Source organism: Micromys minutus (genome assembly GCF_963924665.1).
Source record: "Micromys minutus genome assembly, chromosome: 23".
Lineage (NCBI taxonomy): Eukaryota > Metazoa > Chordata > Mammalia > Rodentia > Muridae > Micromys > Micromys minutus.
This window is the reverse complement of record NC_137958.1, coordinates 22861919-22887039: the sequence shown is the minus strand read 5'-3', so window position 1 is coordinate 22887039 and position 25121 is coordinate 22861919. Positions and strand designations below refer to the sequence as shown.

At 35.8% G+C, this 25121-nt stretch overlaps 2 protein-coding genes across 10 annotated transcripts in view; one reads left to right on the top strand and one right to left on the bottom strand.

Annotated features, from left to right (window-relative positions):
• Window positions 1-25121, top strand: part of LOC308435447 (ATP-dependent translocase ABCB1) — a 145462-nt gene that overhangs the window by 9915 nt on the left and 110426 nt on the right. Inside the window, exon 1 of one of the 3 annotated variants that reach the window (XM_080936083.1) lies at window positions 13569-13615. The exons of the other annotated variants lie outside the window; for them this stretch is intronic. The gene's annotated coding sequence lies outside the window, so the exon portion shown is untranslated. Of the gene's footprint in view, window positions 1-13568; window positions 13616-25121 lie in introns of those variants that run through there. 3 annotated transcript variants of the gene reach the window in all.
• RUNDC3B (RUN domain containing 3B) overlaps window positions 1-25121 on the bottom strand; it is a gene marked incomplete at both ends in the record, with an annotated part of 109302 nt that overhangs the window by 66945 nt on the left and 17236 nt on the right. For 4 of the 7 annotated variants that reach the window (XM_080936089.1, XM_080936090.1, XM_080936093.1 and 1 more), the window contains one exon: window positions 1349-1482. In XM_080936089.1, coding sequence (XP_080792215.1) covers window positions 1349-1482 — 134 coding nt within the window. Of the gene's footprint in view, window positions 1-1348; window positions 1519-25121 lie in introns of all 7 variants that reach the window. The other 3 variants (XM_080936094.1, XM_080936088.1, XM_080936092.1) reach the window with 1 other exon arrangement.

Sequence of the window (25121 nt, the reverse complement as noted above, 5' to 3'; positions counted from 1 at the left end):
TTGGAAAACCCTAAGAGAACATTTAAATAGATTATATCTATTAATATTTAGTGTACCTAGAGCTAACTCAGTAAATGGGGAAAGTTTGATGGCTCAAAGTGTAAAAGCACTTGTTCTTCAAGCATGAGTCTAAGCCACATAAAACCCAGTGTGACTGCACAAGCCAGTAATACTAGCATGGAGCAGAGGGGAGTGTGGGGTAGGGTTAGTCAGGTCAGAGATTCTCTAGCTTGTCACCCAGCCAGCCTTCAGTTCTGGCAATATGGGGAAGAATGATGAGAGAAGACTCTCAATGTGCATGCATAAATGTGCATTTCTGTACATCTGAATGCATCTGTATCCATATGGCCCTGATAGAGTCCCTGAGGAGGCATCTCTATCTGGTTTCTGCCAGTAAGCACTTCTTGGCATCAACTACAGTGTTTGAATTTGGTGGCCGCATATGTGATGGATCCCCCGGTGAGGTGGCCTCTGAATGATCCTTTCTTCAATCCCTGCTCCTCTATATTTCCTCCCTTGAGTGTTTTGTTCTCCCGTCTAAGAAGGACTGAGGCATCCCTATTTTGGCCTTCCTTCTTTTTGAGCTTCATAAGGTCTGTGAATTGTTTCTTGGGTATTCAGAGCTTTCTGGGGCTAGTATCTGCTTATCAGTGAGTGCATACAATGTATGTTCTTTTGTGACTGAGTTACCTCACTCAGGATGATAGTCTCTGGTTTATAGAACAGATTTTATTTGCGACAGCTTCCAAATCTTTATAACATTTTTTCCGAAATGAAATTTTTTAAAGCAGTTTTAATGCAGTTACATTATTTTCCCCATCCCGTTCCTCCCTCCAAACCTTGCCACATAGCCACCTTTCTTGCTTGCCTTTCAAATCAACACGCTCAGTCCATATAGTGTTTAACAACCACTTTGGAAAGATTTTAAATTTTCACCAAATTGTTAAAAAAGTTCTAGCATAGTTCTACCAGAAAATTCCAAGGCCAAATTTCTTAGTCATACTTGAAACAAAAGACATTTCCTTCCTTTATGAGTGGGAACTATCATACCCAGCTAGAACAGGTTACAGTTTACAGTGCTTCCTAAAAGAACACTGTAGTGAGTAGGCTTATCTTTCTGCTATTTAAGATGTACCAGTGATGATTCAACAAACAGTATTGGAAAATAAGTACATACAATGAAATAAAAATAAAAGACAAAAAAACCCCTCTACATGATGTCATCATCATCATCATCATCATCATCAACAACAACAACATGTTTTTCCAATACAGAGTTCAAATATGTTCTGTTCAGATAAAATAGTTTCTAATTAGATTGGACATACTTCATATCATCAAGTCTTACCTTAGCTCTGGAGGAACTGACATTTTCCATATTTTCAATACTACAGATACAGTTTTGTGAGACTTTCCGGCAAGCCACTCTGATGTAGTCCCAGAAGCTACGAGGACTTTCATAGCCAAACCAGGTTACTTGACCTTCAGAAGATAAATTGTAACATAGGATAAATAAAACTCGTCTAGAAAATTCAAAACACAAGAATAGTAAATTCTGAACAGCAAATGGCAAAACAGTGTACTGGTAAGGTAATGGACACTGATCAAGGTACTGAAAGATCCTAAATCTAGTCCCATTTTAAGTTTACTGTTGTTACTTCTGAGTATCAACATTGGCAATGTTGTCATTCAGTCACACTGTAACCCCAATCCAGTCATTCTGAATTGTAGCTATTCACATGAAATGAAAAGGAATGTTCACTAAAAATATCTTATTGTCTAAGGCTTTTCACTAGTACACAGGACGCTTTCCATGCACTTCCTGGACACCGGGTAGTGTTGTTGTTGGAATCTGCACATTAGCTTTACAAAGTTGACATCCCTTAGAGTTTTTTTAAAATATTTATTTCATTGTATGTACTTATTTTCTAACACTGTTTGTTGAATCATCGCTGTTGCATCTTAAATAGCAGGAAAATATGAACCTACTCACTATAATCTTCCTTTTAAGAAGCACTTTAAAATATATCCTGTTCAAGCTAGACACTTATTTATGTGTGACTAGTTGGATCCTAAAGCCCTTTCTACTTTGAAATATGGAAAATACATTAAAACAAATCTTTTATTCCTCTCCATAAAGTTATATTTTAAATCTTGAGACAGTTGGTGGTTGACCCTAAGAGCAAATCAAATCAATTAACATTCCTCATGCACTGCAGATTTCCTACCTGACCTCTACCTACAGAGTTCTGTCATTCATTTGCTGTCATCAGTCACCAACCTGGGAAAACTCAAGTATTTTCCATTCTCCTTTTTGTGGTGGTTTTATTTTCTTTATTTGCTTATTTTCATCAATCCATGTCCCCTTATGTTTTCTTTTTAATTGAAAAAATTTTTTTATAAATTCTGATTAGGGTTTCCCCTCTCTCTACTCTCAGTTCCTGTCCAACTCCCCTCTTGTCAAGATCCACCCCTTTCTGTCTCTCATTAGAAAATAAACAGGCTTCTAAGGGGTAATAGTAAAATAAAGGCAATAGAACAAAAACTAACATATTGGAATAGGACTAAACAAACAAATGGAAGGAAAGGAATTCAACAGAAGGAACAGGAAACAGAACCCATTCATTCACATACTTAGAAATTCCATAAACACTATACTGGAAGCCATAAAATATACACAAAGGGCCTGGTGCAGACCCATGCAGGCCCTGTGATGCCGCTGCAGTATCTGTGGGCTCCTATGTGCTTTGATCATGCTGTTTTAATGGAACTTGCTTCTTACTGTCCTCCATCCCCTCCGGCTTATACTCTACCTTCTTTTCTACGAGGTTCCCTGAGCCTTGAGTGGTGAGATTGATGATACATTCCATTTAGGGCTGAGTGTTCCAATGTCCTCTCACTCTCTGAATAATGTCTGGCTGTGGCTCTCTGTATCTGTTCCTATCAGCTGCAGAAGGTCGCTTCTCCAGTGATGGCTGAGCAAGGTACTGATCTAGCCTCATCTTTTTTATTTGGATAATTAAAGACATCTCATTTGGTGTATCTTATGTCACTATTAATAATTACAAGCACAACTCTGAGTAGCAGGTACATATGAGCCTCCTTGTGTGCTTAATATTTTTAAATGTTTGTTCATTTTAAAAGTTCAATTGGAATATAATTACTTTACTTCTTTGCTTTCCTTTCTCCCTCCAACTCTGTCTATGCCCCCATTCCTTAAACTGAGAGCTTCCTTTTCTTTTATCATGGTTACACAAATACATATGCATAATATAAATACAACTTATTGAGTATTTAGTGTTGCTTATATGCATATGATTACATTTACTTAGTATTTTTAAATGGAATATGATAAATGTCTTTATACTTTGGTTGTCTGGAAAGACTAATCTTACCCAGGAAAGTTGCTTAATCATATTATCAAAGCATTAGCTTTTACTTTCTAAATACATGCTTCTTTATTTGGATCTAGGCATTTGTCTGAGCCCTTCCCTTCCATAGTGATGACTCTCTGAAGATGTTTTATAATAAATTGCTATTTGAAGTTTAATGTCTAAGATATTTGAGTAACTTTCAACCATGGCTACCAAATTGGACAGTTTAAAAAATAAACTCATTTCTAACTAGAAAATTCATACAGTTTCTCGGACTCTTCAGTTTGCACATCTTCAAACATTATTATATATCACTTATGATGTTAGAAATAATAATTGAACTCTTACCACTGTGAGTTCTAAGAAATAAAAACAGGATTAAAGAAAGGAAACTTTTGTTGTTGTTGGTGGTGGTGTTTCAACACAGGGTTTCTCTATATAACAGCTCTGCAATATCCTGAACTTGCTTTGTAGACCAGGGAGGTCTCGAACTCATAGGATCTTGATTTTAAAGCTTAGTGTAAGACACCTGTATCCTCTTTATTTAAAACAAAACTGAAAGTATTTCACAACGCACACACTGTATCAGGAAAGATTATTAGCTGATACAGCCCTCCCAGTGCGTCAATTCCATGTTCCCATGCAGCTCAGTGACAGAAGACATCACCAGCATAATTGAGATGAGCTTTCACTTGAGACCTTAGGAAATCTCTTTTTAAAAACTTTATTGAAAACAACAGCAAATCGGCACTTTAAAAACATACCATTAAGTTTATAATTCTACACTGAATAGTCCAAATAAGAAAGCACATATAATCTTGAAGAAACAAACACTTTTATCTGGTAAGTAAAACAAACCCAATTAAGATAAATGTAAGCCCTCCTCTAGCAAGAAAGCTAACCTGGTTGAGTGTGGCCTGTGTACTGTGGAGGTTGGGGCAAGTGTTCCCTTTTACTTTTATCTTCACTCTTTCCAAAAACAAGCAACTTTCAGTCTCTAAAATGAGCAAGAGCCTAAATTAATTTGCCTGCTTTTAATCTCAGGATTTGTAAAATTGATTACGAAAAAATGTGTGAACAATCTGGTTCAAAAATTTTAACCTTAAAATAAATATACATTTTTTTGATTTAACATTTCTTCAAATTATAAACAAATGTTTGAAAAGAGCAGTATGCTATTTCTGCCTCAACACGTTACCGCTTATATGCTTATTTTTTCCCCTGAATATTGGAAACAGTATTCCAGTATCAACACATTCATTAACAACACTGACTAAACTCTTACTCTATGGAAAATTTTTGTTGTTGTTCTCATTTTTTTTAAATTAGATACTCTGTGCTTACACTTGAGATGTTATTTCTTTCCCCTGCTCCACTCCCACCCCTTCTCCCCCTCCACCTGCCTTTACAAAGGTGCACTCCCTCCTAATCACCCTCTCCACCCCACTGTCTTGGCATTCCCCTACGTTGGGAAAACATGCCCTCCCTGAAACAAAAGCCTCTTCTCACATTGATGCCAGACACTGCTGTCTTTAGCTACAGATGCAACTAGATCAATGCTTCTCTCAGTGTGTGCACAAAGGTTGGTGTTTTAGTTCACAGGAGTTTGGTTGGTTGATAATATTGTTCTTCCCATGAGGTTGCAACCCTTTTCAGCTCTACAGGTCCTTTCTTTAGCACCTTCATTGGGGTCCCCAATGTTCAGTCCTATGGTTAGCTACAAGCCTGCTCAGCTGTTTCTGTATGACTCTGACATAGTCCCTGAGGAGGCATATCTGTCTGGTTCCTGCCAGTAAGCACTTCTTGGCATCAGCAGTAGTGCTTGGGTTTGGTGACTGCATGTGTGATGGATCCCCAGGTGAGGCAGCCTCTGAATGATATTTTCTTCAATCTCTATTCCTCTATTTGACCTTGCATTTCCTCCCGTGTTTTGTTCTCCCATCTAAGAAGGACTGAGGCATCCCTATTTTGGCCTTTCTTCTTTTTGAGCTACATAATGTCTCTGAATTGTTTCCTGGGTATTCAGAGCTTTCTGGGGATAGTATCTGCTTATCAGTGAGTGCATACAATGTATGTTCTTTTGTGACTGAGTTACCTCACTCAGGATGATAGTGTCTGGTTTATGAAACAGATTTTATTTGCTATAGCTTCCAAATCTTTAACATTTTTTCCCAAATGAACCTTTTTTAAAGCAATCTTTTCAGTTTTTGCGATTATAATGCAGTTACATTATTTTCCCCATCCCGTTCCTCCCTCCAAACCTTGCCACATAGCCACCTTCTTTGCAGTCTTTCAAATCAACACGCTCAGTCCATATAGTGTTTAACAACCACTTTGGAAAGATTTTAAATTTTCACCAAATTGTTTAAAAAGTTCTAGTATACTTCTACCAGAAAATTCCAAGGCCAAATTTCTTAACCTTACTTGAAACAAAAGACATTTCCTTCTTTTATGAGCAAATACCCAACCCCCCCATAGGACACTGTCTGATATCATTCCAAACAACTAGAGCCTTTATTAAAGCACACAAGAAGCACATACCATAATATTTCATGAAAAACCAAAGAAAGCTTTAGAGTGGTGCCACATCTATCTTGCCTCAGATTATAACAGTTTAACAAACATTTAAATTAGAAACATCTGAGAGAATCTACTATATCAACCTACAGCTATAAAATGTCCCAACATTAAGATGAAAATAAAAATAGAATGCTTGCTCTCAAAACAGTGTCAATTATTAACATTTAAGCCATTCTTACATTATTTCTATACTGAAAAAGATTTGCTGTTATTATTTGTAGAACCAAAAAGTTATGAACATAATAACAATTTTCAAGAGATACCATTAAAGCAAACCTATAACATAACTGGCCTTATGCCAGAAGCTTAATCAATCTATCATATAAAGTGATGAAACCTCCTGTGTCCACCAGCTATTATTCTCATGTTATGGTTACTATTTTCACTTCACTATAAGAGTCATGGGGGAAAAATTGACTTAAAAATATATTTACTTGAAGATATTAAGTGTTTTAATCATAATTAAACTGAGTAAAAGTGACCAGAAGCATACAGACCAAACAAGAATCCACTGGATTCCATGTTATCCATAAACAAGTTTTAACAATGTTTTCATTTTATGGATGGAAAAAGAGGTATTCAGAGACTACCACAACCAAGCATTTATTTTTCTTCTATCCTATGGGTCTGACCAATGAAGGAAAATCAATTAGTTGGTTTTCGTGTTGGTTTTGAATTTCCACTGATAGCCCCACGAAGAGGGGATGGGGGAACACAAGGAAATACCCTGTATTTGGGACTTTCTCACATAATATTAAAATCATTGGTATACCTGCTCTCCTCCTATAAATAATGAAAAAAAATTTCCCACAGTCTTTGTGAGTTCATATGTATATCGGCTGTGTGTGAAAGACATTCCATTAAAGTCATCCATCACCGTTGGCTTGTAATATCATTCTGTTTCCTCTTCTGAATAGATCCCTACACCTTGAGAGGAGGGGGTTGAAGAACACATCTCATTTTGAACTTGTTATTCCAAAGTCTCTCACTCTCGGCATATTGTCCAATTGTGGCTCTCTCTGTTAACTCCCAGCTACTGAAGAAAAGAAGCTTCTCTAATGAGTGAACAAGGGTCTAAAGATATAACTATATTGCATTAGGGATCACCTTCCAACACTATGAACATTAGCAGGGGTAAAACTTCCAGTTAGACACTGCTGGACTTCTCTGTGTTTGATTGCATAAATAGGTGTTGTCTTCAGCAGTAGGGTCTTAACATAGTTGTGAAGAGCAACTAGTAACCTTGGCAATATCCCGTGATATTTGCAGGGTTTAGCTAGATTTTGTCAGTGACTCAACAGGATGTAATCAATTTCTGGCACTTGAGGTTTCCTTGTTGGCATTAAGATGTCTAGTTGAGGACATTGTCTCCCCCATTATATGGTGACTTCATTTAGATGCCTTTGATATATTACTTTAGGAAGCTTCTACTGTGGTAGGTTTCTAAGTGTTTATTTTTTTCAAATAACCATTAGTGTTAGTTATCCCCACATCCCTCTTTACTCTGATCTCCCATCTACCTCTGTATTTAATCCTATGATCATAGTGACCCCCTTCTCTCCATAAGACTATATTGTCTCTTCCCTTTCCTTCCCTAGATCCCTTACTAGGTACATGGTTTGTGATTATCCAGATGATTGCACACACGTGGGAAGCTTAAAACATCCACATACCAGATCAAACATACAATATTTGTCTTTTGTGTCGATGTTAGCTCAATCAGCATGATTATTTTGTAGATCCACCTCTTTACCTGAGAATATCATAGTTTCATTTTTCCTAACAGCTGTATAACATTCCATTGTGTAAACATACCTCATTTTTTATTACCTATCTATCAGTTGATGGATATATAGGCGATTTCCAATTTTGAGTTATTACAAATAGTGAAGCAATGAACATAGATTAATAAATATCTCTGTAAAAGAGGATAGAGTCCATTGGGTATATTCCAAGAAGTGGTAATTTGATCTTGAGGTAAATCACTTCCCATCTTTCTGAGATAGTATCACATTGATTTCCATCATGGCTATGTAAGTTTGCCTTCTCACCAACAATGACTGTTTCCCATCCTCTAAGCCTTCTCTAGCTGATACTCTTGTTTGTTGTATTGATCTCAGCAATTCTGATTAATATAAGATGAAATCACAAAGTAGTTTTAATTTGCTTCTCCATGATGACTAAGTATGTTGAATATTTATTTACTGTCTCTCAGTCATTTGTGTTTTGTCTTTTGAGGACTTTGCTTAGTTCTATAACCAATTTTTACATTGAATAAAATCTGTTTTCTTGATGTTCAAGTTTTCTAATTCTTCATATATGCTAAATACTAACCACATGCCATGTGTGTGTGTGTGTGTGTGTGTGTGTGTGTGTGTGTATGTGTGTATATATAAAATTGGTAATGATCTCATATCCTGTAGGTTGTTACTTTTTTCACGATGGTATCCTTTGACATATAAAAGCTTTTCTGCTTCATAAGGTCCCATTTACTGATTTTTCATTTTAGTGCCTATGTGCTATCAGTGACCTATTCAAGAAGGCCTTTCCTGTGCCAACAAGTTCAAGTCTATACTCCACTTTCTCTATTAGATTCAGAACATATAGTCTCATGCTGGTGCTCTTCCTCCATCTAGAGTTTCTCCAGTGTGTACTTTTGGCTTATCAAAAATCAAGTGTCTAGAGGTTATGTAGACTCCCATCTTGATCTTCAATTCCATTGGTCAACATGTCTGTTTTTATGACAATAGCATGCTGTTGTGTTACTATATAGCTCCGTAGTACAACCTGAAATTAGAGAGACTGGTGTTGTTGCTATTGCTAATGGTAATATTTCCCTTAATTCTTTCTCAATGTTTGTCACAAGTGTGTGCACGTGTATATGTGCACAAGTGTGTGCGTGTATGTGAGTGTGTATGAAAGCTACTTTGTTTGTATCTTGCTATTTTGTTGACAGTGTTTGTCAGTTGTAGAAGTTTCCTGGTGAAGTTTTTAGGAGCCTTTATGTATTAAAGCCTATCAATTACAAATAGAGATACTTTGACTTTTTCACTTTCTATTTGTACCCCCTTGATTTTCTTCAGCTGTGTTCCTGCACTAGCTAAGGCTTTCGATACTATACTGAATAGGTATGGAGAGAGTGAACATCATAATTTCAGTTGACATGCTCCAAGTTTCTTGTTGCTTAAGTTGTTGCTGGCTGCTGGCTTGCTCTAAATTGCCCTCATTATGTTGAAGTCCTTTGTATCCTTAGTCTGTTCAAAATTTTTATCAAAAAGGGGTGTTGGAATGTTGTCAAAGGCTTTTCTGCACCTAACAAGATGATCATGTGTGTTTTGCCTTTCAGCTTGTTTATATGGTCGATTACATTTACTGATTCTTATATGTTGAATAATTCCTGCATCTCTGAGATAAAGTCAACTTGACCATGGTGGATGATCTTTTGATGGCTTCTTAAATTTGGTTTCTAACATTTTATTGACTATTATGTATTGTGGGGAATTTCTTTTCTGATCCTATTTATTTGGTGTTCTGTATGTTTCTTCTTCCTTAAATGGCATTTATTTATTTATTTATTTATTTATTATTTATAGACAGAGTTTCTCTGTGTAGCCTTGGCTGTCCTAGAATTCACTTGGTAGACCAGCTTGGCCTTGCACTCAAAAGATCCCCCTGCCTCTGTCTTCTGGATCCTATGTCTAATGGCATGTACCACTACTGTCCAGACTGATGGTCATTTTGGACTCGGGCAATTTTATTCTGTAATTTTGTTAAAATCATTGTCTGTTCCTTTGATTTGGGTTTCTTCTTCATCCTTCTCTATTTCTATTATTTGTTGGTTTGGTCTTATCATAACATCCCAGATTTCTTAGATGTTTTGTGTCTAGGTTTTCTATATTTTACATCTTTGACTAAGCTGTGTCCACCTTGTCTTTAAGACCTAAAATTCTCTCTTGTTTATCTTTTAACCTGTTGGTGAGGCTTAACTTTGAGGATTTTTGTTTTGTTTTGTTTTGACATCCTGCATTTTTAATTTTCAGTTTTATTTCAGTTTGGGTTTTCTTTAGTGTTTCTACTTCTTTGTTAAATGTCTTGAAGTATTTTTAGTACTTCATTCAACTGTGTTTTATTCGTCTTCATTAAGACATTTATTCACGTCCTCTTTAAGGTACTTGAACAATTCATAATTGTTATCTTTAGATCTTTATCTTGAGCTTCAACTAATTTGTTTTTGTAGGGCCTCTCACAGTAAGGTTGTTGGCATCTAGAGGGGGCGTATTATCTTCAGTGTTCATGTGCTAGAATCTATGCATCTGGGGTTATGATGGTTGAAGTGTTCTTGGTAGATCTTTTCTCACCTTCATTGAGAAAGTGTTCTGTTCTTTGGTTGCTAATGCTCACTCTTAATCCTATGCAAATGTACTGGCAGTGGAATCCTTGGTGGAGAGTGTTTCTATAGGTTGGCAAATGTTACAAAGCAATGAAGTTATACTTAAAAGGAAAGGCTAGAGGGGATGGCAGGGAAGAATTAGGAGGGTCCATACAGAAACATAGTTATTAGGGAATGAGGGGGAGCTGTGAAGAGAAGCTTCTTCTGGCAGGCTGCATTAGTATGAGGAACAACTCTAGAGAGGCCAGAGTAAGGACAGGAAGGATAGTAAAAGTCACCTAACTTGTCCCTAGCTAGTGTGGCCAGTGGATGTCTCTGAAAGAAACTATTTCCGAGGGTTATCAGGTATCACAAAAACTGGAAATGGGATGGAAGGAACAGCTGAGACTGGTATCAGGAAAGAGGCAGGAGGACTTGGTTATGCACCAAGAGGCAGATTCCCCTGGGAATGGCAGTTGCATGAGAGCGTATACTGCAATTTAGCTAAAAATTACAGCAATGCTTTTCTACGCTGTCAGTTCCATCATTTCATAGGTTGTGATCTTAAAATGTATTATATACAGCTTTTCTTCAACTTTTAGAAGGCTGCATTAAAATGCAATTTGTAAGTTGGATGTGATACGTCATATCTAGTCACAGTATACAAAGGGCTGAAGCAAAGGGACTGTGAGTTTGAAGAAAGCCTAGTCTATTTAGCAAATTTAAGGCCAACATGGGCTATGGAGAAGAATCCTCTCTTCAAAAAACCAAAACCAACCAAACAACAAAACAAACAAAAAAGCAAGCCAGCACAGTGGAGCATGCCTTTAACCCTAGCACCCCCTAGGTGGAGGCAGGCAGAGCTCTGTGAGTCTGAGTCCAGTCTGGCTTATGCAGTTAGTGAGGAATACATAGTGAGACACTGTGTTAAAAATATAAAGCAAATAAGATATAGAAGATGCTATTTTTAAGTAGACTGTTGGGAAGAGAAGTGTTTGTGGAACCAACAATTTAAAAATTGGGAATACCTAAATCAATCAAATGTTCTTAAAGTTCCAAATCAAAATTTCTTTAAAACAAATAAATATAATTTTAATAAAAAGATATAAGACTACATAAACATTGACAACTACATAAATAAATGTATAAAATTCAACTGCTAATGAATAGAGATTAAACTTTCCAAACAGTTAAAGTATTTAAATTTATGAATAAGAATGTGACCAAAACAATTCTAGATTATATAAAATGTAACTGAACATACAGTCATTTCAGTCTTATGTATGGCATCAAAAAGCAACAGTTAAAATAGAAGTATAGTATACATGCAAGTACAATAAACGTTCCAAACTAGTTATTCTGCTCTGAAAATTATGATATCAGAATGGTTATAGCTTACAACAGAACTTAGCACTGGTCCTCTCATAGAGCATCTTGCAGTTAATTTCTATTTTAAAAGGGGGATTGGTAAACTTAGCACATATTTACAAACAATTTAAGAAAAGCACCTCACTAAAATTAAAAAATTAGAAAAATATAGAATTGAGATTACAACACTCTCCAAATAAGACATTTACTAAATTTAACTATTGTCTCTGTTTTACAAAATAAGAAATGTTTATTTTAAGAGAAAATGTTAGAGCAATAAAGTAAACAAACAGGTTACTAAGTATATAGTGGAATTTACAGGTATATCAAATATGACTTTTTGATTAATATAAAACCTCACACTACTTTATGCAAGTAATTTACAAGTTAATCTGGAAATGTGCAATTTTTCTGGTAAAGTCAGAAGACTACAAATAAATAAATATTAACACAAAGTGCTACTGGATACCACCAGTCCACAATAAAGCCAAAATAAATTGGATTATGTGGTATATCTGTACTTTCAATTCTGTGATTTGTTGGGGTTTTCAAAGTGGTATTCCTATAAAAAAAAACTTGAAAAGGTCTGCAAAGTTTTAAGATTAAAAACATTTTTAAAAAACTCTGCAAAAAGGAAAATTTCAAATTTGCAAATTAAAATGACTTCTTGATCTTGATATACAAATATTTGAGATATAGTTTTTACTTTTCACCTCCACAATTAACTAACAGTACTAAAACTGTCACATGATCTAAACAAAAGCAAGTGCTTAATAATCAGGGGCTATTATATATATATAGTTATATATTAACAGTAACACTGAATTGAGATATCAGAATATAGTAATTACATACATTATTGTTGGTAAAAGCCTTAGAAGTAGCCAATTTAACAACATATAAAATTCAAATTTTATAAATTCTTTGTTTAGAAGAACCATAACCAACAGTTCATTACCTACTGTTATTAGAAAATAACTTTAAAGAAATTAAAATATTATGTTAAAAATAAATTTCACTGACATATAGTATGTCCCTGGAAAGGAAATTCTAAGAAATAAACTGTTCATAGTTTACACAATAAATATATACATGTATAAACAAAAACTTGTACATGGATACTTCTAAGAGCATTATTTTTAAGAACAAGATATATAAATAATGGAAATTTCCATTAAGTAATGAGTGAATACATAGTATACTCATGAGTATATCAATATAAAGACTATCATCCGATCACAGAGAGAAACAATAAAGTCCTTCTATACAATAACATGGATTGAAAACACTGTGCTGTCAAATTATCAACAAAAATCAACTATAAAGAATGCAAAATTTAAGAAATTTCTAGGTTAAATAAATGTCTTAATAGTTTAATAGATTCCAGGGGATGAAGATGGAAAAGTCAGATGATAGCTTAATTAATAGGACTGATAAAAATGTTCTGGAGGCAGCTATCGGGAGAGTTGCATAACTGCAAATACACTAAAATCCAATGAAACGCATACTTAAGTTCAAACAGACATTCTGTTTCATGAATTATGGTGATGAATATAATGCCGTCATCTGCAGCTACATTTGTAATTCTGAACATTTTCATTACTATTACAACTTTATATTTGAATTCTGTACCCCATTTGGTGAATGATGGGAAGACAAAAATGTAAAAAATAAATGGGTATCCCCAAAGATGAAGTTATATACAGAAAAAGGCCAAGTCGTGACAAGTTTTTGTCCTTTTTCTTACTTTTCCTCCTTTTGTTTTTAACAGAAATAAAAGGAAATCCAGGTGGTCTATATGATAGAACAGAGTAAAATTTTACTGTGAAGTATCTACTCAAACAGCATGAGATTTAAAAAAAAAAGAAAGAAAAGAAAGTGGCTCTAAACTGAAAGCAGAGGAATGTAATAGAGATTAAAAATAGTAAGTAAACAGTATAAAATTTCAGTGATTTCCATTTTTTCTAGTTACTAACCCTTTTCTCTACATCTTGTTTAGAAACTAAGAGTTTCTATGTTTAGAATCTACAGTTATACTATTAAACCTTAAGTTCACTAAGATATATTAACAACTATTTTCTGTAAAATTAAAGATATAAAACCCGGTTTTCTATTGAACATAAAGACTTATGCTTCAGAAGTTATTTAAGTATGATTTTGTATTTAAAAATCTGCTGAGACTTTATTTCCAACCACATAACTTAAAAGGGTATTTCTCCGAGTGGCCTTGTCCATTGTCTAAGCACCAAGTCCTGGCAATTGGAGCAGTTTCTTATCTCTGCTATCGTGTTTTTGCATGGGTCTATGGGCTCTTACTGGACAACTTCTGTTCATGTTACTACAGAAACAATTCAAGTCTCATTTATGTGCAAACCAGGAATCAAAAGTTGGAAAGCCTTCAGAAACAAACAAAGAAAACTCAAAAGCCAATGGACAGGTTTATCTTTACTTATTGTTTCTAAGAGTGTTTATATTCACTTCAAAAGATGGCCTCATAGGGAGGTGACTATTTACCATCTAAGTCAGGAAGCACTTTGAGGTTGAAGCCAAAGCCTAAGTATCAGAACAGTTCAGTTGGATTACAGAAATTATGTAGTGTCAAATCACATAAGTTTTAGCTCTTTTTAATGTCTGAAACCAAATGAACTGAGGGCAGGAGAAATAGAGATTATTGCTTCTGCATTAAATATTTAACTTTCCAACAAATTTTCACCAAATATCTATCACCTCAATGTAACAGATATTAGGAATACATCATCAGAGAGACAATGTTATTAGTACTGAAAAACTAATGACACTAAGTATTAATGAGTAAGTCAAAAACATATTAGATAGACTTAAAAATTAATACAGAGAAAAAGATATCAGAAGTATAGGGAGATGGTAAGAGACGGGGAGATGATTCACACTTTTAAATATTGTGAATGGTAGGCCTCGGTAAGCAGTTTCCTAGTGAATTTTGGAGTTGACCATTCACATATTTGGGTAAGTGTGTCCCTACACAGGGAAAGCCAGACAACGATGTCTATGATGAAATGTACCTGGTACAGTCAGAAAATGAACAGGTGAAGAATAGTGTGGTACCTTCAGGACATAGAAAAGTATAGCTATACATAGAGCAACTGAGAAAACATTTTGGATCAATGTTAAATCTCAACGGAATGTGAATGTGTTAGTCCAATATTTCTAAGAATAATGAGAAGATTAATTCAGAAGAAATGGCATGCCACTTCTTGCTTTTTTAAAAATATATGATGTGTTATCACTACTTTATAGCCCTTTAGAATGCTATAGAACCTTTTCCACTTTAACAATGTTTTATAATCTTTAATAAATTCAACTATCAAATCACCCACTGAACTATTTCTGACTGCTTTACTAGTAATTTTTGTTTTCTTGCTTACTAACTCAATAATGAACAAAGTTACAAACAGCATTATAAAAGCCAGCAGCATTTTCCTATAAGCCACTGTCACACCTCTTTCCCATGTAAAACTTTCCCCTAACCAAGCAGAGAGTACTAACTCCTTTTCACAACATGTTTACAACATGACTATACAACATCGCTAAATTATCTTTATATCCTTTAAATCCAGGTGTCAAAAAATAGCATGCCCTATTCATCTTCATAATCTAAACCATGCCCAAATGGGTTATTGAATAACAAGAATATATGGATTCAAAGAATACTGCATAAATGTGTGTATGATATTGGCAGAAGGATTTAAAATGGAAAGAAAAACCAGAAAGTTCATACAAAGTAACAAAGAGAAGGCATCTGCTCCAGAGAAAGAATGGAGACTTCAAGCTATGACTCATTTCCTACATAGAGGAAACAAGTGACATTTAGCCAAGAAAAACATGGAGAGGTAACAGCAAAGAATAATCCTTGGGGCTTATTCTACTGCACTCTGAAAAGGCAGATTTCACATATTATAATGAAAACATAGGATCTTCCCCCTGAGAATTATGAACTTTTTAAAAAATTCATTGTTTCTAGACATTTGTATCAAATTTTGGAACACAAAAGACACACACTAAAAACAAAAGTCTCATACTAATTCTGCCACCTGCATGTTGGTGCTACGGTCTCGACCTGCCAACCTGTATCCCCAATAACCCCTCCCTGATCTAGTCCTGGACGATAGAGTTTAGCACTTTCCAAAATGTCATATAAGTGGATCATATACTATTTAACTTTTCAGAATTTTGCTACGCATACTTATCATAATTCATTTGACATCCATACATGTTGTAAGTGAAAATATATTTTCTATTTCTGTTTTCATTGTATATGATAGCTAGCTATTTATCATGTAGAAGATTTCTGAGTTATCTCTTTTTTTAACAAGCATAAATAAAGTTGCTCTAAATAGATTTTCTATAAACATAAGTTTTCATGTCTCTTGAGTAAAGTCTTAGGATTTCAGGGAAGTAAAAGTTTATTCCTCTTTATAAAAATTCACAAATTTTCCTAAGGAGGCTCTATAGTATTTTACACCACCAATACTGCATGGCAGTTCTAGCTTCTCTTCATGTCTCAGAGTTTGGTAAGTGTACAGAGGAAGCTTGTCATGGTTTTATGGGTGCAATTTGGACATAAATGAAAAGCTGGGAAAAGGAATCCTATAGTCAACTTAAATTCTGACCACAGTCTTCACTGCAAAAATCAGTTTTCCAAATCACAGACTTCAGAAGAGGTCATTGGAAACTCTGCAGTATGTATCTTCATGTGACTAAATTTTACTGAGTAGTCACAATGATGTTTTCCAGGTTCACCAATGTTGCTACTAATGAAAGGATTTCCTATTTCTCTAAAGATGAATAGTATTATATTAAATATGTAGAATACAATTTCCTTATCTGTAGAAAGATACTTAAATTGGCAATGGGAAGAATGCAGGAAGTAACATGAGCACAAAGATATTCCTTGACATGCTTATCAACAACAGGACTACTGCATTATAAATTGTAATGTCAATTGTTTTAGGACCCTCACAGTGTTTCTATAGTAGCTACACTAACCTACGTTCTCATCTCTGTAGTGAACTGTTTTCCATACACCCTTGCCAGTCCTTTTTACAGCTAGACTGAAGGGACTAAAGACACCTGGGAGTGAGAAGAAGAGAAAGCCTCTCACCATAGCAATCTTATAGTAGTTATTAAGCTTACATTTAAAAGTTTAGCCGAAAAAGTAAAAGAACAATGACATATGTTGTCTTAGAATACATAAAATTTTTTCTTTAATTTGTAAAATTGTATTTAGTTTGTTCACATAGTGTGGGGGAGTATGTGGGTATGCATGGATGCACATGTGTGTGTGGGGTTGTCATAATGCTGTGTAGAGGTCAGAGGACAACTTGTGGAGGTAGGTTTTCTTCTTCTACTGTGTGAGTGACTGGAATCAAATTTCAGTAGACATGCTTGGTTGCAAATACCTTTGCCCCCTGAGCCATCTTGCTGGCCTCATAAACAGAAGAATTTTCTAACTCCTTGAACTATCCAAAAATTTGATGAGCTGCCTTCCTAGTTTCCTAGAGATCAGATGGTTAAAACAGAAGGGTGTAAATTTTCCAATTGGAAATACAAGTGACTCTACTCAAAGGATAAACAGGCTGAGAAATAAATTTCACAATATCTGTCAATATAGTCACAAATAACATAAAATACCTTGGTGTGATTCCAACCAAGCAAGTGAAAGATATGTATGATATGAATTTTAAGTCTCTGAAGAAAGAAACTGAAGAAAATCTCAGAAGATGGAAAGATCTCCCATGCTCATGGATCAGCAGGATTAATATAGTACAAATGGCCATCTTGCCAAAAGCAATCTACAGATTCAATACAATCCCCATCAAAATTCCAACTCAATTCTTCATAGAATTAGAAAGAGCAATTTGCAAATTCATTTGGAATAACAAAATACCTAGACTAGCAAGACTATTCTCAACAATAAAAGAACTTCGGGGAGAATCACCATCCCTGATATCAAGCTGTATTACAGAGCAATAGTTATAAAACTGTATGGTACTGGTACAGAGACAGAAAGGTAGATCAATGGACTAGAACTGAAGAGGCAGAAATGAACCCACACACTTATAGTCACTTGATCTTTGACAGAGGAGCTAAAACCATTCAGTGGAAAAAAGACAGCATTTTCAGCAAATGGCACTGGTCTAACTGACGGTCACCATGTAGAAGAATACAAATCAATCCATCTTATTGCCCTGTACAAAGCTCAAAGTCCAAGTGGATCAAAAACCTCCACATAAAATCAGATACACTCACATTAATAGAAGATAGAGTGGTAAGCGACTTGAACACATGAGCACTGGGGAAATTTTCCTGAACAGGACACCAATGGCTTATGCTCTAAGACCAAGAATCGACAAATAGGACATCATAAAATTGCAAAGCTTCTGTAAGGCAAAGAACACTGTCAAAAGACAGAACAGTAACCAACAGATTGGGAAAATATCTTTGCCAATCCTACATCTGATAGAGGGCTAATATCTAACATGTACAAAGAACTCAAGAAGTCAGACTCCAGAGAATCAATTAATTCTATTAAAAATGGGGTACAGAAAAGAAGCTCCAACATCTAACAAGGACACATGTTCTACCATGTTCATAGCAGCCTTATTTATAATAGCCAGAAGCTGGAAAGAACCCAGATGTCCTTCAACAGAGGAATGGATACAGATATTGTGGTACATATACACAATGGAGTCAGCTACTCAAAACCAGGACTTCATGAAATTCCTAGGCAAGTGGATAGAACTTGAAGCTGTCATCCTGAGTGAGGTAACCCAGACACAAAAGAACACTCATAGTATGTACTCACTTATAAGTGGATATCAGCCGAAAAAGCTCAGAATACCCAAGAAACAATTCATAGACCTTATGAAGCTCAAAAAGAAGAAAGGCCAGAAGGTAGATGCCTCAGTCCTTCTTAGAAGGGAGAACAAAATGCTCATAGGAGGAAATAAAGGAACAAATAGAGGAGCAGGGATTGGAGAAAAGATCATTCAGAGACTGCCTCACCTGGGGATCCACCCCACATGCACCCAATAAACCCAAGCACTATTACTGCTGATGCCAAGTGGCAGGAACATGGATGCCTCCACAGGGGCTCTGCCAGAGCCATACTAATACAAAAGAGGATGCTCGCAGCTAACCATCAGACTGAACACGAGGACCCCAATAAAGGAGCTAGAGAAAGGAATGAAGAAGCTGAAAGGGTCTGCAACCCCATGGGAAGAACAAAATGATCAACTAACCAAACCTACCACAGCTCCCAGGGACTAAAATACCAACCAGTAAGTGTTTGTATGGAGAGACCCATGGCCCCAGGTGCATATGCAGCAGAGGATAGCCTTCTCTGGCATCAATGGGAGGAGAGGCCTTTGGTCCAGCGAAGGCTCATTTTCCCAGTGTAGGGGAATGCCAAAGTGCTGATGTGAGAGAGAGCTCCTTCATGGAGGCAATGGAAGGAGGAGGAGGATAGGATTGGGGGATAGGAATAACATCTGAAATGTAAATGCAGAGAATATCCTAAATAAATAAATACATATATACATATACACACATACACCCACCCACCCACACACACACAGCTAAACAAACAATTCTCAAACGAGGAATATCGAATGGCTGAGAAGCACCGAAAAAAAATGTTTCACATCCTTAGTGATCAGGGAATTCATCAAAGCAACCCTGAGATTCTACCTCACACCAGTCAGAATGGCTAAGATCAAAAATTCAGGTGACAGCAGAAGCTGGCAAGGATGTGGAGAAAGAGAAACACTCCATTTTTGGTGGGACTGGAAGCTGGTACAACTGCTCTAGAAATCAGTCTGATGGTTCCTTGGAAAATTGGACATAGTTCTACCTGAGGACCCAGTTATACTATGCCTGGGCATATACCGAAAAGATGCTCCAACATACAACAAGGACACATGCTCCACCATGTTCATAACAGCCTTATTCATAATATCCAGAAGCTGGAAAGAACCCAGATGTCCTTCAACAGAGGAATACAGAAAATATGGTACATTTATACAACGGAGTACTACTCTGCTACTAAAAACAATGAGTTCATGAAATTCTTAGGCAATTATCTAGAAAATATCCTGAGTGAGGTAACCCAATAAAAAAAACATTCATGGTATGTATTCACTGATAAGTGGATATTAGCCCAAAAGTTCAGAATACCCAAGATACAATTCACAAACCACATGAAGCTCAAGAAGAAGGAGGACAAAAGTCCAGATGCTTCAGTTCTTCTTAGATCGGGGGAACAAAAATATTCTCAGGAGGAAATATGGAGACAACGTTTGGAGCAGAGACTGAAGCAAAGGCCATCCAGAAACTGCCCCACCTGGTAATACAGCCCATATACAGCTACCAAACCTAGACACTATTCCTGATGCCAAGAAGTGCATGCTGACAGGAGCCTGATACAGCTGTTTCCTAAGAGGCTCTGCCAGAGCATACAGTCAACCATAGAACTCAGAACTGAGTCCTTGATGGAGGAGTTAGAAAAAGAATTTAATTAGTTAAAGGGGTTTGCAACCCCATTAGAACAACAATACCAACCAACCAGAGCTCCCAGGGACTAAACCACTATCCAAAGAGAAGAAATGGATGGACCCAAGGCTCCCTTGCATATGTAGCAGAGGATGGCCTTGCTGGACATCAATGGGAGGAGAAGTCCTTGGTCCTGCCAAGGCTCAATGCCCCAGTATAGGGAAATGTCAGGATGGGGAGGCAGGAGGAGGTGGGTGAATACCCTCATAGAAAGGGGGATGGCATAGGAGATATGGGGAGGAATCCAGGAAAGGGGATAACATTTTAAATGTAAATAAAATATATTCAATAAAATCAGTTTTTTAAAAAAAGCAAAAAAAAAAAAAAAAAAAAAAAAAAAAAAAGAAAGAAAAAAAAAAGAAATACTAGTGAGTGGGCTTGGTGTGGTGGTGGGCTGGACACCTTTAAGTCCCAGCGCTTGGGAGGCAGAAAGAAATTGATCTCTGTGAACTGGAAGTCTAGCTTGGTCAATAAAGTGAGTTCCAGGATAGTGGAGCTATATAGAGTGTTTGTGCCCCTCACCACCACTACCAAAATTGTAAGACAGGCAGTAAGAAAGAGATGGAAAGGAAAGAAGGGAAAAGGAAAGACAAGGAGAAAAGAAAATAAAAGAGATTACTGAGGGTGCTTTGTCATTAGCCTAGAACAGACTCCTACGTTTCAACCTATGGTCCCCCGTCATGACTGCTGCAGGCACAGGATGCACGGCTAAGGGTGCAGTTATTGCTGAGAAGGCTAAATGCTTGACTTCAGCAGAACACGTAGGTGTGCAGCGTCTGCAGAGGCCTAGCCGAAGACAGGGCCACAGGAAGAAGAGTCTTACTGTACAGCTCAGGCTGGGCTCCCTTTACAGTGCTCTTGCCTTGGCCCTACAGGTCTCCCACTGCAGATGGGAGCTATCAGCTTGGCTTACACTTTAAAATGGCTACAGTTTAAATGGTACTGAACTGAAGAAACGGAACTCAGGACTTACTATTTTTAATATTTTCCCACAAATTCTTTCTTCCCAAGGATATTCTAGGTAAAGTAAGGCCATCCTTTGATCAAGGGATTAGTGCAAATAAGATTCATGTCAGGTTTTTAAAGCTTCCATTTCTGAGTCTTTTAAATTAGACAGTTTCGTCAGCTCTTCACTTTACCTGTGGCAGCACAGCTTACACTACGTCTGAAGGTGATATTTATCTGTCTTTGAAAAAAGATTTAATGTACAAGCCAAATGTTCTTTATTTTTACAAATTAGCAGTAGCTTGATAAAATAAACCTTATAATATGACAAAATTAGATGCTTTTAATTTATACTTACATAAAGATATTGGGTGTTTAAAAATAAAACTAAATTTTAAGTAATGATTTACAATGTACAATAAAATATATAACCTCCTAAGTGTGAAATAAATTCATTATATTACATTATTAAGAATAGAAAAACATGAAATTTCTAGGCAAGTGAAACATTCAGGTATTTCTTTGCAAAGCTCATTTCATGACCTACGTCTCTTAACATCAACCACATAGTTGATTTATAGTAACTCTTTTGAAAGCATGCTTTGAATTATTGATCTCATTTGACGTAAACCTGAAATAACTTACTATGTCTATAGATTTTTGTTCTTGCTGCTTTGTGGCACTGAAGAGTGAACCTAGGGCCACGCACCTGCTCAGCGCACACCTACCACTGTACTACATCCTCAAGTGTATCAGCTTCCTCACTATAATTCAAATTTATACTGATAAACAAATAGGCTATATAGTTTCATAACAGTATGTCTCAGAAATGACAATAACAGATTTGATTATCTGGAGTCACTTCTGAACATTCATGACCCAATTTTGTTGAGACACAACTTAGAAGATATCTATCAGTTGTATGAAAGGAATCAGTTTACATTAGTGAATTTGCCCAATTATTCACCATTCAATTTGAAATGGGAATTTTAAGGTGGTCTTAGATTTTTCTAGTGATAGTTTTTAAGTATATTTCATTAAAAATGATTACCAGGGGAAATTTCATAAGATAAAGTACTTGTGAATATTAAGATACATTATGGCATATTTTATTTAATGTGCTATTTGATCATAAATTTTGGTACTAAAAATATAATTACCACACAAATAAAATTCTAACAATATTTAAAATACATTCATATTCTTTGCTTTCATAAAAACATATTTTGTATTAAAATATTTTCATGGCAGAAAACTGAGGAAATACAGAAATGCAAATATGAAAAGCAAAAATATGTTTTACATATTTACACAGCTGAACAGAAAGGGCATTGATGGCTTTATGGGCTCCATCTTAATAGCAGAATTATAAATGAGCTCAGAACCTTCCTCACGTGTTAATTCAAGTATTTCCTCAAGTGACTTGAAACTTGACATAACTTGGATGCTGTCAGCATTAAAAAGTATAGAATGGAATGGACTCTCTGGCTTATCTATCAAAGCAAATTACTTTTGCAAACTTAAAACTATATATCATTAAGACTGTTTTAAAAAGTAAAAGCTAAAGTAAACCTATCTAGTTACCAAGTTTTCTTTTGAAGAGTAGGTAACAGGATTGATATAAAAAAGTCAATTTAAAATTTAAATTTAAAAGTCAATTTAAAAATATTCACAATTCCACACATATATATTTTGATCATATCCCATCTTCTTTTATCTCCTTTTTACTGAATCCTTTCTCCTTAATAAGTCTTTCTCCTACTTCCATGTTCTGGGGTTTTGCTGTTTTGTGTGAGATGCACTGCATTTAACTAGGGTTGCTTGAATATGCATGGGTGGACATTATTTACTTGAGCAGGGGAAGTTTCTCCACTGAGACTTTCAAATTTTAAAAGATCCATATATATGATATAAATATCCTTACTGATGTTAAAAAGTAAAAATCATACTGATTTTAAGGTACTTATTGTTAAAATTTTCAACTGTATCTAATTTAAGGAAGTATATTAAAAATAAACATTAATTTAATGCTTAAACCCAGTAAGCAAGCTTGGGATATGCTACTTTGGGGAAGTGGTTTTGTTCTTGAATACAACAATGCATACACTGAAGTTTTTTCAGATTTACTTTATGAACATGAATGTTTGCCTGTGTTCATGTATCTGTACCCTGTGCATGCCTGTTAGAACACCTAGCAGAAGAGTTACAGAAGATTTTAAGTCACTATATGAGTGCTGGGAATCAAACCCAGGTCCTCTGTGAAAGCAACACGTGCTCTTAGCTGCAGAGCAAACTCTTTATCCCCAGAACTGCGTTTTGTTTTGAGACAGGGTTATATTATGTAACCCTGCTTAGCCTGGAACACTCTACGTAGACCAGCTGACTTTGAACTCAGGAAATCCACCTGCATCGGTCTCTGAGTGCTGAGACTGAAGCCATGTGACACCACATCCATATCAACACTGGCAATGTATTCTAGAAATAAGTGTAAATATGAGAATACAGATTCTGAATGACACAGAATAAGAAATCAGGCACTATGAAGTCAGATTTAGGGTTTTTTTGGTTGGGGTAGGGGAGGATGGACCTTTGCTGAAAAGAAATGGAGGAGAAGTGATGGAGGGAGTGGGAGGGAGGTGCTGAGAGAAGTGAGGGGAACTGCTGTCAGATGTAAAATAAATTAAAAACTTAGAAACCTGAACACTGAATCTAATATTTAATATTTCCCCACCATTGTCTTATGAAATTAGAAGTGTCTTGATATTTAAGATGTATAATTAAATGAATTGCAAAATTCAGATGCCCTTTATATAAGCCTTTATATAAAATTTAAAGGTGTTCACTACTTCCCTTAACTGCACAATATATATACACACAGACACATATATATGCGCATATATATATATACATTAATTACTAGTATTATCTGTGTTTGTTTGTCACAGGTAAAACTTTCTTCAAACAATGCACTGAGTTAAAAAATACATATTTCATTTTCTTCTATGGAAAGGTTTCACTCCGTACTGTTTCCTTTTTTGTGTATGTGTGATTTTTTTTAATTATTTTTATTTTTTTACAATTTAACTTTTGCCCTTCTCCAAGTCTGCCCTCTCACAGTTCTTCATTCCATTCCTCCTCCCCTGTCTCCAAGAGAATGTACCCCCACCTCCACCCCCACCCCACTAAGCCTCCCCATGCCATGGGGTCTCAATTCTCTGAAGTGTTAAGCACATTTTCTCCTACTGAGGCTAAATAAGGCAGTCCTCTACTGTATATGTGTGTGTTGTGGGGGGAGTGGGGGCTCAGACCAGCTAGTGTATACTGCCTAGTTGGTTGCTTAGTAATCAACAAGATAGATAAATCCCTAGCCAAACTAACTGAAGGGCACAGAGACAGTATCCAAATTAACAAAATCAGAAATGAAAAGGGAGATGTAACAATAGAAACTGAGGAAATTCAAGAAATCATCAGATCCTACTACAAAAGCATATATACTCAAGAAAACTGGAAATTTTAGATGAAATGGAAGATTTTCTAGACAGATACCGTGTACCAAAGTTAAATCAAGAGCACATAAACTATCTAAATAGTGTCATAACCCCTAAGGAAATAGAAGTCATTTAAAAGCCTCCCAACCAAAAATATCTCAGGGTCAGATGGCTTTGGTACAGAATTCTACCAGACCTTCAAAGAAGAGCTAATACCAACACTCCTCAAACTATTCCATAAAACAGAAACAGAAGGAACACTACCTAATTTATTCTATGAAGCCATAATTACTCTGATACCTAAACCAGACAAAAACCCAACAAAGAAAGAAAACTTCAGAACAAATTTTGCTTATGAATATTGATTCAAATATACTCAATAAAATCCTCACAAACCAAATCAAAGTA